Consider the following 20,017-nt stretch of genomic DNA (forward strand, 5'->3'; position numbering starts at 1 on the left):
CCAACCAAAACAAAAGAAAAAAGCAGGCAGACAGGCAGAGTGTTTACAGCCTAGGTCCCCACTACTTTTGGAAAAGGTGGGTTAAGTAGGAGGTTGCTTTGAACTGTCAATTGTTATTATTATTTGTTTGAGTCAGGGTCTCTCTATGTACCCCTGGCTAGCCTGGAGCTCACAGAGGCCCACTTGCCTTCCAAGTGCCCAGTGGAAGGTATGTGCCATTATATCTGGTCCAACTGTCAATTTGATATCTAAAATCACCTGGATAGAGCATCTTAATGAGGAATTAACTTGTCCTGTGGACATGTGTCTTTGGTATTTTCCTGTTGTTGCAATAAGACACCATCACCAAAACAATTTATAGAAAAAAAGAGTTTATTTGGGGCTCACAGTTCCAGAGGGGTAGAGTCCATGACTGTTACAGCAGGAAGCATGGCAGCAGACGTGCAGGCAGGCAGGCATAGAACAGTAGCTGAGAGCTCATCTTGAAACACAACCACAGGCAGAGAAAGAGAGATTTGGATGGCACAAGCCTTTTGAAACCTCAATGCTTACCGCTTCCAACACACCTCCAAGCCATGCACTTCCTTCAACAACACCACACCTCCTGATCCTTCCCAAACAGTTCCATCAAACTGGAACAAAGTATTCAAATATATGAGCCTATGGGGTCATTCTCATTCAAACCACCGCATTAAGTCTGTGGAGCTTGTCTTAGTTGTTGATTGATGTGGGAAGACCCAGCCCTTCACTCTGGGTACCACTGAGCTATGGAAGAGAGATGAAAGCAAGCAAGCAAGCAAGCATCCATGTGCTTGTAACTTTCTTTGCTCTTGACTAGATTTAAAGTGGCTAGCTGCTTCAGTTCCCTGAAACGGTGGCCTGGAGTTGTAAGCTAAACAACCTCTTTATTCTCAATTGCTTTTGGAAGTCAAACTATTTTTATCACAACAACAGAAATCAAACTGGGACAATAGGAAAGCAGCTGGCTGATTCTAGACAATAACCTTGAGGCATGTCAGTGAGTTGCAGGGGACACCCATAGTGTGAACGCAGTACATTGTCTTGGTCATTCACACAGCTTATCAAGTATTTATTAAGTGCTATCTATATGCATGCAAAGGATATACCTTCCACCGTATGCTCCCATTCCTAATCTATACAGAGGGAAATGAAAATCAGAACAGTACCATGTAACAAGTGTCTGCATTTTCTCTGAAGGAATCTGAAGGAGAATCCATGGTAGCCAGGAGAGAACAACAGTTTCCCCAGGATTACTGCATACCATAATCTCCTAAATTATTCCATGATAATATATGATTGGAAAGATATATTCTCTTTTGTTGTGACAATTAATAGTGTCTATCTTCTTTAAGCCCCCACTGGAACCAGGAACGGTTTTGTATGAAGCTGAGCTCTCCCAGTTTGCTGAAGACATCAGGAAATGGAAAGACAGATACATTGTGATTAAAAACGATTTTGCTGTGGAAAGCTATGAGAGCAAAGAGGTAAGAGATGCCCACGTTACCACCAGTTCTTGGAGTATTTTCTTTAAAACATTGGCTATGTTACTTGGCATGCTCTAGCCTTGGTGGTTGATTGATCGGGTACTCACCTCAATTAATAGGTATTTGTTGAGTATCTACTGTCTGCCAAATGCCTTACATAGATCTGAACGAATAGTAGTTGATCAGACACATGCTTGCAGCATAAGGAAAAAGTTAGGCTTGGAAAAAGTGATGGCAGGGGAGTGTGGGAATAACTTGTGTTAAGTGACCGGTGCTTGATGTAAGAGCTTGTTCAGTGATTATTCATTCATTCAACCTCAAGGTTCTTCTCAGCCCTCAGCTTGCCACTGCTTTCTGCTCTGTCTCATCTTTCCACTCTTAAGCATCACATCTGATACCCGACTGGGGAGTTATTATTCAGTAAGATAGTGACTGCATTTGTAGGGGTTCCAACAAAGTTAGAGGGCCCTGAAAACTTCAGTCCACTTAGACTTGGGGGTTGTTTTTATTTAGTTAGACTTTTTCCAGATTATTTGTCTTGGCTTTACCAAGTGAAAACAACAACAACGTCATCATCATCATGATTAGGTGTGTAAAACATCTATACCTGGAGGTCTTAAGGTTTTAACGTTTCTGCTTTCTTCCCTCCTATAGAGATTGTGTTTAGCTAGATCAGAAAGGACACAGAGCAGTGAATTTGGAAATCTAAAGTTTAGTCAAGTATGTCACTGACTAGAAGTAAACTCTGGACTTAGCCATCAGCTGAACTTACCACGAGATCAAATGATCCAGCGGGTCCCTGAGAGCTCGTGCTATATGCGTTTCTCATCCACGCATATTCTCAAGTACCTGTGCAGTGCTCTAATATAATTAGGATTCCACTCCATCCTTAATCCACACTCCCAACACACTACGAGCAACAGCAACAAATTATCGTAGGCTTTTCATAGACATCCTACTGTGTCCCTTAGAAGGCTAGGAGAGGTGGAGCATCTCACTAACATTATGGGCTTTGAGTCTTTTGACAGTTACTACGTTACACATGGCCACTAGTCTCTGTTTTCTCTTCTGCAGACTGGCAAGTGTCGCTCCTTAGAAAGACGTAAAAGAATGCACTGAAGCACCGAGCATCTGGCTAGCCCATGGGGTAGTCCAGAATAGGCAATTGTTCCTATGCTTGCTACTAATTGAAAAAGCTTGTTATCAGATTTATTGAGGTTTTTGTTGTTTGTTTTTTTTTTTTTTTTGGTTTTTGTTTTGTTTTTTGTCACATTTGACAGTACATGAAATTTCTTTATGAATTAAGTTTTGGCGACTTTCCTTTTTTCTTTCCACTTTAAAAGATATTCTTCCCCAATTTGAAGTTTACTCTTTCTTTTCGTGGCTCACTATTTTCAACTAATTTAAGTTATAAAGGTGTGATCAATAAATTTGATCATGACTAGATATTTCTTTTTTTTTTTTTTTAGATTTTATTTATTTATTTATTATATATAAGTACACTGTCGCTGACTTCAGACACTCCAGAAGAGGGAGTCAGATTTCGTTATGGATGGTTGTGAGCCACCATGTGGTTGCTGGGATTTGAACTCCGGACCTTTGGAAGAGCTGTCGGGTGCTCTTACCCACTGAGCCATCTCACCAGCCCAATAGTTAGATATTTCTAAAAACCACCTAGGTATTTAAATGAAAAGTCCACGTAGCTTGTCATCATCATTTGACACTATACCAATAAACATCCTGTTTGTTAATTTATAGACATAATTTTAAAAGTCACACATAAGAGTTAGACATTAACTATTTATAAATGTCTTGTTATTTTGAGAGTCCAATTTGGTGTTGAGCACAGGGACATCAAAGGATTCTCATTTCATAATCCATCCCAATTTCCCTCACATTTGCTGGGGACTTGACAGATGCAAGGATATGTCTGGAATCTGTCACTCATGGCTGGGTTCCTGTGCATTATTCAACCTCTGTGAATTTGAGTTTTCACACTTGTAAAATGGAGATAATATCACAGTGCTATCTTGAGAATCAAATGATAACGTGTATAGACACTTATTATAACCCCAAACAAAATTCACAGTGGAGTCCTGTCTGAATCAAATCACTTCACACCATCCCCAAGCCATTCAAAGATATATTTTCCTGTTATGCTCTGGGTCCCCAGTGCATTTAAGCAGCTGTTCAGTAGTTCTTCCAAGTAGTAAAACAAGTTTCACAGCGCTCGGTCTTTATTTTGTTTTGTTCTCTCCAGGCACCTCTTAGAGATGGGGCATGTGTTGTTGTTATTTTGGGCAACGATCAATGTTATTTTCGTTATTCTCAAGGGCACACTTTCGATTGTGGGGTTTCAATTCTCAACTTGCCCTCAAGTTACTTCTTTCAATAATTTGCCTTGACCATCAGGCTGCCCGTCAGAGGCACACACTTGCATTTCATCTCATTCATTTGTCCACGGGACATGTCGGTATAGGCACTTAACAGGGCAATGGATTTCATTCGGGTTTCTCAGATAGCAGAATGTCTTATCTGCCAGCCAGAATGTTTTCTGATGTCATAAAACTGCACTTCACTTCCAATGACTTCACTGCAAAACATCCAGTCACGTCTAAGGGCAAACGGTCACATAGTTTATTATGGCAACAGTTTTGTGTTTTTGCTGAAACTCCATGGTAATCATAGTAGTTTCATATTCTGCAGTATCCCTCAGCATCAAATGCCTACATCAGTTGAATACTTTGTTACTTGTGGAGCATGTGTGTGTGAGAGAGGGGCAGGGGGGGGGGCGGAGAGTGAGGAGAGGGAGGGGGAGGGGAGGGAGAGAAAGGAGAGGAGGAAGGAGAGGGAGGAGGGAGAGAGGAGGAGGGAGAGGGAGAGAGAGATTGCCTACCTTGTGGTTATCAGAATGAGTCAGAGACATCAGTGTCTGAAGTGGTGAACATTATATAGACATATAGACATTACAGATACTCCTCTTTTCCATTTAAGAACACACCTCCTGTGAATTTCCCTGAGATTAGGGACCCTGGTTTCTCAGGAGTGACCATCAAACAGATGTGGGTTTGTTTTTTTTTTTTTTTTTTTTTTTTTTTTGTTCATTTGTTTTTAAATACCACCTTATAAGCAGCAAGAATGCAAAAACAAACAAACAAACAAACCTAACTACTAGCTAACTAACTATTACTAACATAGTATGGTGATGTCTATTGATGGGTATATATGTCTGCATTTGTTTGTTTTTTAAGATTTCTGACATTTTCAAAAATATGCATTCAGGGAAATCTCTTATTTAATGCCATTTCTTCCTAGGCCTATCAGAGAGGAGCTGTTCCTAAAAGCAGGATTCTTCCAGCCGGTGGCAAGGTGTTAACCTCAGAAGAGGAATATAGTCTCTTATCTGATAAGCATTTCCCAGACCCCACTGGTGAGTCCCTTTGTCTTTTCCTGAACTTACTTTGTCTAGGTTGACCAGCAGTCCTCAATGAGGGAGAATTGTATAGATAGACCAGTAGTCTTCAATGAGAAGGACTGTGTAGGTAGGCCAGCAGTCTTCAGTGAGAGAGAACTGTGTAGGTAGACCAGCAGTCCTCAATGAGAGAGAATGGTTCTTTTCCAGAGACAATTGGCATTGTCTAGAGACTTGGAAGATGTGCGTTATAGATGATGCTGTTAAACTGTCCACAATACACAGGGTGACCCTGACAGTGACAGATGTGTGGCCTAAGGTACCAGTAATGCCAAGATGAGAAACCCTAAGATGAATCCTTACACTCCATATTCATCTAGAAAATGGAATTACTTTACTGTAGGTCCACATTATACCCTTTCTATCACTTCACCTCCACTCGGTCACACAGGCAGTTGCTGTGTTCCTGGCACATGGAAAGTGTTTTCTTGGTCATGTATCTTCGGGGATATTCTGTAGAATTTGATAACAACACTCAAGACAGCAGAAATAAACAGGTCAAGCATCCTGTGTGACAGGCACAATTTCATTTTTCCGTAAGCAAGTCTTGATCTGTTAGGGATTATTATCTAATTTTTCTGTGATATGCAATAAAATAGTTTACATTCTTTAAATAATGGTTCCAGGGACTCAGAGCTAATGTGTAAAAGAAAGCATTGCCTTAGTTCACCCGTCTATAAGAAATACCGAGTGCCTGCTGTAGAAAGAACATTGGCCTGAGAACTGGGGGCTGGGTTTTGATGCAGTTCTTATTGTGCCACTCGGTGAACGTTTTCAGGGGAACCGGCTCTCAGTGCCTCTGGCTTCTGTTTCTCCTGCTTTAAAACGAAGCTGCGAGCTTGAAAATTTTGAAAGAATCTTTCCAAAGCTTTAATATTCTTTGATTCTCATTCATTTTACTTATTTTTATGTAGAGGAGATGATGGATACTGCATAGGCTAAATAGGGCATTTCATAGAAATTCATGAACTGTGCATAATGTAATAACTCCATCTGCCTTTGTGTAAATCACACTGCGCATTCATTACTTGCTTTCTTGAAGAGAGCCCTGGATCTTATTAATGGGCATGAACATTTCATTAGAATTTATGGAGAACTATATAATCATTTCATCAGTTGTTATTCTGGTGTAGATTGCTTAGTATGGTGTTTTTAATAATACAATTATAGGTAGTGCATGGACCATAAACCTAGATTATCAAATTATTACTAAATAATTCAAGCTAACACAATGTTTTATGTGCCCCCTACCTAGTACTATACATGATATTTTCTTCCAACGTCTGCCTATCTGCCATGCTGGCTGTATCTACGTGCCACTGAAAGTGGGAATCCCAGCATGTTGTTGACTCTTGAGAATCTCTCCAGAACTTTCCAGTGTAATCTGCCAGAACAGACGATGCACTTATGGGTTTATTGATGAAATCATATCAGAAGGAATGAAAAACACAAGGCTGTGTGACTCATGCCTAGATAGATAGCCCAGGGCTCCACACAGTGTCTCCATGACTATTTTTATTGTATGGTGTGGCCTACTGAGTTTTAAATATAGAGTACTCCACAGTAGATCATTTGTGATATTCTTGTAACTCAACTCAGAAGAAAAATGTAGGCGGATGGAATCTAGAGAATTGTTATGGAAGGTTTAGCGAGAGGCAACTAGAGGTTGAGAGGAGGGAGTTTTGTGACTGGTCAATATGGGAGGAATTGACTTTCCTTGAGGAAGGCTCTGGAGGCTAATGGATGAATAGATGTTCTTTGTAGAATGTTCAGTCGGGAAGATCTGTCACAAGTGTTGTGCTGTGCTTTACCATATAGTGAGTCACTTATTTGACATTTTATTAGTTAGAATCTGGTTTGCTGCACACAATGAAATTCAAGTTAAATATGCAAGGTTTTATTAGTTTCATACAAGCATTTGAGAGTTGCTCCAGGATCAGTGTGGCAGATCCACATACCTGTCAAGGACCTGGGCTCTTCTGGCTTTCTCCTCTATTTCTCCTAGATTTGGGCACTTATTAGCACTTACTGTTCTAACAACAACATGGATACTGGGGCTACGCCTCTTTTCAGATTGCATGAAGGGGAGGGAGAGGAGGATGCTGTTCCTTTCCTTAAGGATGCCTGCAGGAGGTTTGACATGTCTATTCAGGTGATTTCCTGCTGGCCAGCACTTAGGAGCAGTGAGCTACCATGCTACAAGGGAAGTGTATGTGACATTGTCATCATCCAGAACGTCTTGCTCAGTTAGAAGACAAATGGCTTCAAGGAAGGAGTCTCTTCAATGTGTAACTGTTTGTTTCTTTACTGTGTTCTGGTTGTCTGCCAAGCACTGGTGGGTTCAGCTTGTGTTCCCAAATAATTCTGTCTGTTGTCTTCAGAATTTTAGGACAATGGAACCAGGTTCCCGTACGTGTCTTAAAGAAATCTTACCTTGTATTATTAATTTTCCGGTAGCTGACTTAGTCCTGAAAGCACCCTTTATGGTTCATATCTATTTCTTGGCATATCCAGCATGCTCTAGCCTCTTAGATGATCTTGCTTTCCTTTCTTTCCTGTGAGACCTGAGCTCACAGAACACACTGTGTTTTCTGTGTGCTCCCTAAGACCCTAGAAAGAAGTTGGATCTTTTCACCAAGTGCAATGTCATGCGATAGGGATGCAAAGCTAAGGCTGGGGAAGGCTCCTCTTCTCTTCTCATCTCTTCTCTTCTCTTCTCTTCTCTTCTCTTCTCTTCTCTTCTCTTCTCTTCTCTTCTCTTCTCTTCTCTTCTCTTCTCTCCTCTCCTCTCCTCTCCTCTCCTCTCCTCTCCTCTCCTCTCCTCTCCTCTCCTCTCCTCTCCTCTCCTCTCCTCTCCTCTCTTCTCTTTTCTTTCTTTGAGACAGGCTTTCTCTCTGTAACAGAGCCCTGGCTGTCCTGGACTTGCTTTGTAAACCAGGCTGGCTTGCCTGCTTCTCCTTTCAAGTATTGGGATTAAAGGTGTGAGCCACCATGCCAGGCCTGAGGTAGGGTTTTTGAAGAGAGACTTGGTTTCACATGCGTTTCTCAGAAATGATTTTGAAGAAATAGTTAAACATTCCCGTGTGTGCTGTGTATGTGTAGAATTGAGCCCTGATATTGGGCAACTACTGTACTATTGAACTAGACCCATAGCCCCCAAGTCCTCTCAGGGCCACTAAAATTTTCTAGACCAACAGAACATATCTGCTCACTCAGCGTGATGAAGTGTATGCCTTCTAGGTTGTACAAGAAGATGCCAGAAGTGGACTCCACCCTCTAGGGGGCACTGTTCAGGGAAGGGTACTCTGAGAATCAAGTATCAGGGTTCATTTACCCACCCTTCCTCCCTAGGGAGTGCCAGGCATGGAAACTGGCCACTCTCACATTTTAAGAGAACATTAGAGAGCACATAGTCCGTCTTGGTGGCAGGTGCCAGTGAGAACTTCCCGGAGGAGGGCCTTGTGAAGGGCGAAATGATTTTTCTCTAAAAGAGTATGATAGAAAACAAAAAGGTGATAAGGATTGTGGGAATAACTTAAAGTGTGGGGAACCAAACATACAGCGAGACACGTGCCAACCCTTACAGGGAGCCACAGAGAGGCAAAGGAGGCAAACAACAACATGCAAACGACAGGGTTTTGTTGTTGTTTATTTTTTATTTTTTAAGGAGAAGATGACATGATGAGAAGCAGGAGAGAAGCACTCCTGGAAGTCAGTGGGAGGGGATGCTATACAAAGAATAGCAATGAATAGAATTCCAAGAGCAACCAGTGTTACAGATCATGTTAAAGGACAATTACCAGTAGATAAGCTGTACACTGATGCCCAAGATGGCATTAGTGACTTTCGTCACTGGGTTTCAGGAGCTGTGGGGCAGGAATCAGACTGCAGCGAGAAAAGCAATAGACTGTGAAGTCAGCAAATATTGCTCAGCTTTGCCATTGAGGAAGAGACTTTGGGGAGTCGGAGCCTGCAGGAGGCACATGACAGGGAGCTCTGTGAGGGTCTTTGGAGATTCTTCCAACAGTAGGGAGCTGAGGAAGATGTTTTGGCTGTCTGTGTCTCTCTGGACGAGTAGACTATACCAGTGGGAAGGAAATGCTGGGCTGGCAGTAGGATTGAGAGGAGATGAACCCCATTTCCCTGCCATCTTGTTATCCTGTGGCTGTCCCCAGATACTTTTGCAGAAGTGTTTGAAACACAAGACTCATGCTTTGAAACTACCCGTGTTCCTATTATTTCTCCAGCTTCCAGCGAGAAGAACTCTCAGCCCTTTGTGCTCCTCCCTAAGGCATTCCCAGTGTACCTGTGGCAGCCTTACCTCAGGCATGGCTACTTCTGTTTCCATGAGGCCGCCGAACAGCAGAAGTTCAGCGCTCTTCTCAATGACTGCATCAGACACCTGAACCACGGTAGGCTCAGCTGCTCTCTGCCCTAACGGCCACCTTTTCTGAACTGCTTTGGTCAGTCATCTGTGGCCGTAATTCTTAAAGCCTAAGAGGACATTGCCATAAGGAAAGAAAGCGGGGCTATAAATAGCAAGCTTTGGGCACAAGGAGCTCAGTGGACAGAGCTTAGGACAGTTCTGTGGTAGCAGTTGAAGGCCTGTTCTAGAGGGCCCCCTGGTTATTCATTATCCTGGCCGCTCCATCATTAGTATAATCCTTCCTACCTCTTTCTCCTGGTGTTTTTATTTTGTTTGTTTATTAGGGGGATTGCTTGATTTTGACTACAGGATCGTGCTAGGAAATACTAGCTGGTCTTATTCTCACTATACAGCGGCTGGTCTTGAACTCATAGTAAACCTCCTGCCTCAGCCTCTTGAGCACTGAGATATTGAGCATGTAGCACCATACCCACCTTTCCTGGTCCTTTTAATTATTTACCAGCAAGAATGTGCCAGTGGACCCTTTATGTCACTTTTCATTGTGTATTTCTGTGTAGCGGATACCCACTAAAGATCAGTGGCATGGTTCATCTGATGGTAATCTAATACTTGTTATTCAATCAGCAATCCTGTTGGTTAGCTTCCTATCACTGTAGCAAATGACCTTTGTGCTAACATTATTTATTTGGGTGATTGTTGTCTGTGGTTGGTTGGCTCTGTTGCTCTGGGCCTGTGATGAGGCTGCGGATCTTAGCAAGAGGGAAATGACAGAAGAGGGAGTGAGGGTCCCATAATCTGCTTCAAGACAGATGCTCAATCAACGTAAAGACCTCTGACCATGCTGCATATGTCGAAGATCTATGACAAGCACAAAGCTGGGAACTAAGCCTAGAACTCGGAGCCCTTAGGAGGACTTACTCAGACCACAGAGGCAGTTCTTAAAACCTGAAGGGATGTAAGAATCCCGGGGGAAACCTGATCAAAAGCTGGGAAGATAGCTCAGTGATGATGAGTGCTTACCACTCTCCGAAAGGACTAGAGTTGAGTGAGCACCCAGGTTGGGGAAGCTCACAACTGCCTGTTACTCAGCTACAGGAAGGTCAGAGACCCTCCTCTGGGACCTCTGTGGACACCTGCATTTATATGCACAGACCCCCACACAGACACGTGCACATAATGTAAAAGAAAACTTAACTAAAGCACAGGAGCCTGGGCACTGTCCTCAGACAGTCTAATTCACTGTGATTGGCAGGAGGTGGGATTTGCTTTCCTAACAAACTTCCAAGTGATGTCACCGGGCACCCTCGAAGTAGCACAGCTTTAGATAGCATTATTTTGCTTTTAGGTATGGATTTACTTATCTGTCTGTAAATAACATTTTTTTAAAGTTTTTTCATTCCAATGTCTTGCTTTTTGACATTTTTACATGAATGTAGGTTTGTCTGGGCTTGCACATAACTGAACTGTATCCCTGGGAGCGACAGGCAGTCACATGCCACAGAGGGGCTTAGTCTATGCCAACCCTGGATGGGTGTACAAAGCATGCAAAGTTCCTCCCTTGGGGGAGTCTAAGTGCAAACGGAATGGAAGATCAAGCTCACCCACACATTCTAACTTGATAGCTAGCAAAGTTAGCGTGTTAAAGAGTAACTAGAAATCTCGCCAAGTGAAGAAGCGCGTACAGATGACCCCAGCTCTGAAATAGCTCAACTTCAGGACTTCCCAGATCATGATGGTGCAAGAGTGGTACCTGTGGGGCTGGCTGTGTGCACTGGGATGCTCTGTGTCAGGGCTGGCTGTGTGCACTGTGATACCATGTGTCAGGGCTGGCTGTGTGCACTGTGATACCATGTGTCAGGTCTGGCTGTGTGCACTGGAATGCTCTGTGTCAGGGCTGGCTGTGTGCACTGGGATGCTCTGTGTCAGGGCTGGCTGTGTGCACTGGGATGCTCTGTGTTGGGGCTGGCTGTGTGGACTGGGATGCTCTATGTCAGGGCTGGCTGTGTGCACTGGGATGCTCTGTGTTGGGGCTGGCTGTGTGGACTGGGATGCTCTGTGTCAGGGCTAGCTGTGTGCACTGGGATGCTCTGTGTCAGGGCTGGCTGTGTGCACTGGGATGCTCTGTGTCAGGGCTGGCTGTGTGCACTGTGATACCATGTGTCAGGGCTGGCTGTGTGCACTGGGATGCTCTGTGTCAGGGCTGGCTGTGTGCACTGGGATGCTCTGTGTCAGGGCTGGCTGTGTGCACTGGGATGCTCTGTGTCGGGGCTGGCTGTGTGCACTGGGATGCTCTGTGTCTTGATGCTGACAAGAGCTCTCTCGGCTGTGTTACCAGAGCATTTTGGATATATTGTTTTGTGGTTTTGCGGCCAACTGGTTCACAAAACATCCACCTGTCACTGTGCAGGAGGAATTTAATAATTTATTGTAACATGGGACTTTGCAGTAGATGATTATACTCAACTGCAGGGTTAGGTAAGTATTTGAACACGTTTAAGGCAGACGAGGCTAAGCTGTGGAATAGGTGAGGTATATCATATGCATTTCTTATCTTTTCTTTCTTGCTTTTTCTTTTTCCTTTCTCTTCTCTTCTCTTCTCTTCTCTTCTCTTCTCTTCTCTTCTCTTCTCTTCTCTTCTCTTCTCTTCTCTTCTCTTCTCTTCTCTTCTCTTCTCTTCTCTTCCTTTCTTTCTTTCTTTCTTCCTTTCTTTCTTTCTTTTTTGGTGTTTTGAGACAGTGTAGATCTTGCTGTCTGGAATTTACTCTGTAGACCAAGCTGGCCTTGAACTCACAGAGATCCACCTACCTTTGCCTCCCTAGGGCTAAGATTAAAGGTGTGTGCCACCTGTATTAAATGCATTTCTAATTTACAATGGAAGTGTTGCGATGGTACCTGACTATAAGACAAAGAACATCTGTGTGTGTGTGTGGTGCCGAGGACATACTAAGTAAGCGCTTTGTCAAGTACTGAGCAATACCACCAAGCTTGTACAGAATTTTAAGTTTTGCAGTGGAGGCCTCTGAACACATGAGTTTTGAGCTGAGTCACACTAAAAAGTATCCCACCACACACACACACACACACACACACACACACACACACACACACATACACTGCAGGTAATTTTATTATACACTTAGTTTCATGTTTGGAGATGTCCCTGAGACTATCAGTGCTACTGAGTGACAGTCATTGGTGCTGCAGCTCAGCACTTCTTGGTTGATATGTGTGCATGTATATATGTATGTATGTTTGCATGTATATGTGTATGTATGCATGTTTGCATGTATATGTATGTATGTATGTATGTATGTTTGCATGTATATGTGTATGCATGTGTATGTATGTGTGTATGTGTATATCTGGATGCATGTATATATATTCACTATGTATATATGTATGTATGCATGTATATCTGTGTACATGTATGTGCACGTGTCATGGCATGCATGTGGAGATCAGATGGTAATTTGGGGAGTCTGTTCTTTCCTGTTACCATTCAGGTTTTAGGGATCAAACTCATTTTGCCAGGCTTGGTAGCAAGTGCCCTTACTGGCTGAGACCCCTGGCCAGATCCGAATTCTTGGTTTTAATGTGTGTGTCAATAGAGGCTAATAATAATAATAATAATAATAATAATAATAATAATAATAATAATAGATGTAACCCCATTTTGTTACAGCAACTCCAAGAAATATAATATTGACTCTTAACTAGAGCCTTATGAAAATGATTCCCTTATTAGTCTCATGCTTGTGTCGTTAATGTTTTAGAGTCAGAGATTTGCTGGGCACTAGCTCAGTTTTCAATATACTTAAAACTTCTGCATCTTGGGTTTTGGTCTAGTAAGGACAGACAGCTGGCACAGAACCCAGGAAATACAAAGTTGCACTGAACAGAGAATGTGTTCTGCCCAGTCAAAAGGGACTTGCTACATTCCCCATTCCTTGTACATAATAGGAGTTTCTCTGGGGAGCTTTGGATGGTGTGGAGTCTGCATTTAGACACCATTTATGGAAGGTCTGAGTCAATTTAGAACCCAGCTCTGCTCTCTAGGATGTTGTCAAGGCATAGAGACAATGAAGTCTAGTTATATCTCTCTGGTCTGTGGCATATTCTTCAAACCAAAGACCGTTTGTTCCCTCACTGAGTCTCTATGCTGACAACTGGGCACAGGCCATCATAGCATTACAGAGAGCAGTCCTTAGTTGTTGCAGGCCAATGAGCTCATGGGGCTTTCCCATCTTGCCCCATCCCCTGATTTTTTTCCCCTTGTATTTTATGGCACAATGTAACACTGTTTTTACTGAATTACTTTTTCTGTCCCAAGTCCCTACCTATTATTCATTGTGTCATCTTGAATAAGCCATTAAGAGGTTTTCTCAAGCTGCCAGTTCACTGTATTTGCCAGAGTTGCTCCCAAGGGCTAGAAAACACTGCCTGGGACCAGGGCCTGAGCCTCTGAGCAGGACTGTTTGCTGTTGTCATTGCTCCATTGACTCTAAGGCCACCACAAAGCTCTGCTGAGAACTGGGTCCTAGATATTCGAGTGAAGTCAGCCACTGTTGATCCCACACGGGCTTAAGGCATGTTCCCTAGTACTCAGGTCGATAACAGCTCAGCACACTTGTCCCAAAAATGTTGGCTTCAAATCGTCCTAGATATTTATATCTGTGCATTCCAAATCCAGATGCACTTGTGTTGAATGTAAGAGGTGTGTATATTTAACTTTGACAAAGGTCCTGTTTACATGTTCTTCTTGTATAGCACGGCTATCTGAAGACAGATGAGGACAATTGGAGGATCTGTGGTCCTTCGCTCTTCAAGGGAGGGAATGACGGCCAGCATTGGTTTCACTAAGGAACTCCAAGTGTGCTGGGTAGATACAACATCTCCCAAGATTAAATCTTAACAGGACATCACATGCCAACTCAGTTATGGCCTGGCATTTGTGTGTGTGTAGTAGCTGCTTCAGGATCCACACTGTAGTCCCTGGCCTCGGCGGGTGCCACAAAGTGGGATTTATGTTTCCAAGATGTGTGGGGGCAGCTTTCTTCCCCAAGGCTCTGTCCTGTGCTTCCTTCACACAAACAGAGCTGAACACAGGCTGTGCGGATGGAGAAGCGCGCCTGCTTCTCCAGCTGCAGAGATTCGGGAGACAGGGATCATGTTCCTGGCAGGAGGGATAGGATAATTGGGAGCTGAGAAGCAACACAGATTATGGACCACTAGAGGAACTGAAGGAATTCTGTGAGCTGGAGGGCATGGATGAGCAAGAGGAGACAAGGGAAGACGGCGAGATGGACTAGATCCAACTGGAAAGGGGCTTTATATTATATATTAAGAATGTGGGGGCCGGGCATGGTGGTGCACGCCTTTGATCCCAGCACTCGGGAGGTAGAGGCAGGTGGATTTCTGAGTTCAAGGCCAGCCTGGTCTACAGAGTGAGTTCCAGGACAGCCAGGGCTACACAGAGAAACCCTGTCTCGAAAAAACAAAAAACAAACAAAAAATAATAATAATAAAAAAAATGTGGACTCTTGCCCCCCCCCCCCAATGGTGCCAGGAGATCACTTAGGAAGTTTGGGCAGGCAACAGCACATGGCCATAGGCTGCACCAGGCAGAGGGCATGAATTAGTGACAAAATTCATCAATAGATAGCCATTGCTCTTGTCCTAAAGGATTTGGGGGGCGGGGAAACATGGAGTAGACACCGTATCACCATGTGGGTAGTGATTGTCTACAATGGATGTGAATGCTGTCAGCTTCCTTCAATAGTGCTGTGCTAGCCCAAAGGGCGCTCCATTAGCCTGAGGGGACAGCCAGGACTCTACTAAGCAAGTGCCTGTGTTTATTCACATCATCGGAAACACTCAAGGAGAGGGACCATAGAATATCTGGGAAATATGAGGGGTATGGGTTGAAAACACCCAGAAGAACCCAGAGGGTTTAGGCTAAGAGATCACAGTGATGTAACTCAGGCCATCCTTGTGACCTACGTGGACTTCGGTGGTGGCCGAGCTGGGTTGAATGTGATGTTATAAAGCGATTACATTTTAGATTGGGTTCCTTTGTCAGTGCTGTGTGCCCCGAGCTCTTATGCAGAACTCCCCTGTGAAATCAAACACTTTTTATTAGATTTGATTTTGACACTTCACAGTTTTAGGTGTTCAATACACGTTGCTGAGTTAAATTGGATTTCTGAACAGAAAAAGACTTTACAATTCAGATGAGATGCAGCCAATCCTTTTAATGTGTTTATTTCGACATGGTGTTTTACATTCTCCTGCACTCGGCAGCAGATCTCAGGTTGATTTTCACCGACTTAATGTCTACACACAGTCTAGTGATACCTACAAAGCAAGTTTATTACTTGAGGGACTGTCTGATGTGGGCACCAATCAATTCTAACTGAAAATAGAGTGAGTTTTATTATGTAATCTATGAGAACACACTTTTGAATTTGTGTCGCCCATGTTTATGGACAAACAGATCTAGGAGTTGGAAAATTCTAGCTTATGCCTAATCGATTTTGGCTGGTGTACTTCAAATAAACATTATTGGGAGAAACAAAATTAAAAACCAAACAAACAAACAAAACTTTTGGGGGGGAATTGGGAGGTTTGGCACAGGGTGTCTCTGTGTAGCCCGAGTTGTCCTGGAACTTACTATGTAGATCAGGCCGGCCTTGAACTTACAGAGATCCATTTGCCTCTGCTGGCTAAGTGCTGGGATTCAAGGTGTGTGCCGCCACTGCCTGGCTTCTTTTCCATTAATTTTTTTGTGTGTTGGTGTTTTGCCTGCATGTATGTCTGTGTGAGGGTGTCAGATCTTGGTTACAGACAGTTGTGAGCTGCCATGTGGATGCTAGGGTTTGAACCCTGGTCCTCTGGAAGAGCAGTCAGTGCTCTTAATTGCTGACCATCTCTCCAATCCCAAACACAATTTTTATCAACAGCACTTTGAATGCTTTCACTTGCAACCACACAGCTGTGACCCTCCAAAACAAACACATACGCATTATAAGCAGGGCACAAAGTATTTGGTAACTATTCTTTCCTATGAGATGTTAGTGTCTTATCTTGGAAGGGGTGATCTTAAAGAAAAGTCCCTTAAACTTGTTCTCTTTGCACAGACCACCTCTCTCTGAGTTTTGCCTGTGCTTTTTGTATGATGTGGTTAATACTCTTTAATAGCAAATATTTCCCTTTGTCCTCCTGTGAGTATGAGATTTTTTTCTCTGAAGTCATTATTTCTCCTTTTCTGGACTTTGCTGATCCCAGATTAGGGGAGGAGCTTTAGGGTCACCTATTCTATACCTTAGAGTTTACTTATGATAAAGCTTGAGTAGGAATCTGCTTGTCGGTGGCAGAGGACTGGATACTCTGACGGCCCTTGACATCTATCTCAGATAGACATATCTATCGTACTGATTCTCAACATTGCTTTACAAAAAACAAAAACAAAAAAACCCAAGCAATCTTTTGGACATTTTGACCACATGACTATCATGATCATTTGCCACAATCCACAGTGACTTGGTCTGGAGCAGTCACATAAGGTCCTTGGAGACCTGGGGTATGTGGGTTTTTTGGTTAGTGGCATTCTCTGAGATGACCTTGCTCTTCTATCCACTGGTTAAATATGACCTGATCACTTAGCTTAAGTAGCCCTGGAATATAAAGTATTTGATAGTGCAGGCTGCATGGTGGGTGAATGCTTAGAGTTAAAATGTAACTGTCTATGATGTTATATAATTTAAATGTAAATGCTTTCCTGTGCCTGAGTACATCCCCAGAACACGTGGGTGTCATTGATCCAAAACATGCTTTTACTTCTGCTTTTGGTGCTGGTTAAATTAGTGTTCTCAAAGCAGCAGGAGGGCTGGAAGTGGAAGCCGGGTCCCCTCCAGAAGCTAGAATCCTTGAACTGTGCCGCTTAGGCATTTGGCTCATTACCCCAACGCAGGCTTAGGTTGGCTTCTAAAGCCTTGGTGCCTAAGGCCACGTTGCCAGGGAGCTGCACTTGAATACTTCTTGTCAAACGATGACATTCCCAGGACAGCAGCAACTATTCTCTTCCCCACTTCTGCTGAGCTAAATAGTTATCTTGGCGTGAAGGTCTGAAAATGATGTAGTTATAATAGTTAAGGGTTACCAATCAAACCAATAATGCAAACAACTAACTCAACAGCAAATTGCAGAGTTAATTTAACATCTGTATCATTAAGATTAGGTATATTCCAAAGATCAATGGAATTATGTATATAATTATTGCCTGTAGGAAAATTTGAATAGCTTTCAATTTTTAAAAAAGATTTATTTATTTATTTATTCGTTTATTTATTTATAATATGTAAGTACACTGTATCTGTCTTCAGACACTCCAGAAGAGGGCATCAGATCTTGTTACGGATGGTTGTGAGGCACCATGTGGTTGCTGGGATTTGAACTCAGGACCTTTGGAAGAGTAGTTGGTGCTCTTAACCACTGAGCCATCTCACCAGCCCCTCAATTTTTTTTTTAACTCATTGTTAGGACATGTTGAGACTGAGAGTCACTCAGAGTGAGAGATTGTGTGATGGCTGCTTCAATATGTGACAATGTGGTTAGCATTATGAAAGGATTCTATTTGGTGTATGTTTCTTTTAAAAAAAAATCAGCGCTTAGGAGAATTCGGAGGAAATTCTGGCACACTGTAGAATGCTGAGCCTTGGGTTCCTCGTCCCATGCTGTGAATAGATTTGGAGGGTGAGAGAGGAAGAGCCCTAGCCAGGAGCTGTGGTTCGTTCTATTAGATGTTTCAGGTTGTTTTTTTTTTTTTTTAAATGTTAAATATTGAGTGTATGTAACAGAATGCTGTGAAATATTTGGCAGGTGTGAGGAGCTCTGCTGCCACCTCTGACGCCTCTCGCTGTCTTTTCTTCATCCTTTCGTCCTTCCTCTGCACTTGATCTTAGCCAAAAGGCCGAGAAGCGATTCGTCCTTCCTCTGACCGCACTCCACCCTGGGTGGTTTTGTGCTGTTTCTCTCTGCGCACCAGCCTTATCTCGTACGCATGATCATCCAGCATACTTTAAACCTTATCCACATAGCGTCTGGCCATGTCTTCTCCCACGATCTCTTTATTAATATTCTGTCCCAGCGCCTCGCTTGTGTGATTGCTTGTAGTTGTCAGCCACTGGCGATCAGTACTAAAGCGATTCCACTGTATTTATGTGCTGTAATTTCTAAGACTCAGTTCTGTTGACAGGGACCTGGGGTGCTTCCAGCATTTGTCACTCAGAACGCCATGGAGAACTTTCTGTTTGTTCTTGTTTAGAGGAATTTGATTTTTATTTTTCCTTAATATCGTAAGGAGTTTTCTCATCTATGCTAGAGAGCGTATTTGGTGTGTAAGCTTCCTGTTAGTTAATGAGATTCTAAGGCTGTTATGGTCATTTATGCTTTACAAGATGGACCGGAGGGCTGGGCACGTAACTTAGTCCTGGAGCATGTGCCTAGCATGTGTGAGGCCCTGGCTTAGATCCTGAACTAACCGAACTCCCTAAAGAAAATTAGAGAACACTCTTGCTCCTCTTGCCCCCATTTTTTTTTAATTTCATAATTAAAAGTAGTTTAGGTAAGGCTAGAATTGTTCGTGCTTAATTTTTGGTAGACCTTTTCACATAAATGTATCTTAGCTTAAGGCTCTTCTTAAAAAATAATAATTTTTATTTCTTTGACAAGTTCATAGAAACATGTACTGAATTTTGATAAATATCCATGACATCTTCTCCTCCTTCACCTTCTCCCAGGGTCTCCCCAGTATGTCCCCTCCCCAATCTCATGTCCTTATTTATTTATTTTAATCTACTGAGTTCCCATATGGGCATGGTCATCCCCCCGCAGCCTGTGCCATCTATTAGTTGTCATTCTCTGCCCAACCCCAGAAAAGTAGCTGCCCCTTAGCAGGCCATCAGCTAGCTGCTCACAGCTCCTCAGTCGGGGCTGGGCCTTAGTGTGGCTCCTCTTGGAGCTCTTTCTGAGGTGAGATTTAAAACCACTGACTTATATTTATAAGTTGTTTTACAACTATCACATGTTCCTATTTTTTCACTATGTACGGAATTCTGGAGTGGCTGTTGTCTTTCTGTCGCCACAGTGAAGACTGTCCTCTGCCATCATCTGGCTTTCCTCCGCAAAGCAGAAACATTTGCTGTCAGCTTAGTGACTCTTTTGGGAATAATTCAATTTATTTCAAAAACATTTTCTCAGCTGGGTGTGGAGACCTACGTCCCAGCGCTTGAGAGAGTAAAGCCAAGAGGATCAAGAGTTCAAGGCCAGCCTCTGTTACATAGTAAGTCTGAGGCCAGCCTGCTTTAAAAAAAACAACCAAGTCTCTCTTTGTCCTTAGTATCCTGGGGTTTTGGAAGAATGTATCTGTGGCTGAGAGTTTTCTTAGGTGCTGATAACACTTTGAAAGTGCTGATAACACTTTCAAATCACCCCAACGTTTGCTGGCGTTGCTGTGACTGGGCGACTGGGCGAACTCAGCGTTGCAAAGTTGTATCTACTTTTGGAGGCAACTAAATCCTGGTGCAGGCAGGACGGTTTCCTGAGGAAGTTGAGAGGTGTCCATTGCAGGCTTTTCTCCTTGGCTCTCAGGTGCTT

At 43.1% G+C, this 20,017-nt stretch overlaps 1 protein-coding gene across 1 annotated transcript in view; it reads left to right on the forward strand.

The window, feature by feature from the left end:
- The window catches only part of Niban1 (niban apoptosis regulator 1), a 150,060-nt gene that overhangs the window by 68,682 nt on the left and 61,361 nt on the right, over positions 1–20,017 (forward strand). Inside the window, exons 3-5 of the mRNA NM_022018.3 lie at positions 1,374–1,505; positions 4,821–4,935; positions 9,225–9,389. Of these exons, the coding sequence (NP_071301.2) occupies positions 1,374–1,505; positions 4,821–4,935; positions 9,225–9,389 (412 nt within the window). The remainder of the gene's footprint in view (positions 1–1,373; positions 1,506–4,820; positions 4,936–9,224; positions 9,390–20,017) is intronic.

Source organism: Mus musculus, chromosome 1 (genome assembly GCF_000001635.26).
Source record: "Mus musculus strain C57BL/6J chromosome 1, GRCm38.p6 C57BL/6J".
In the NCBI taxonomy this organism is placed as follows: domain Eukaryota; kingdom Metazoa; phylum Chordata; class Mammalia; order Rodentia; family Muridae; genus Mus; species Mus musculus.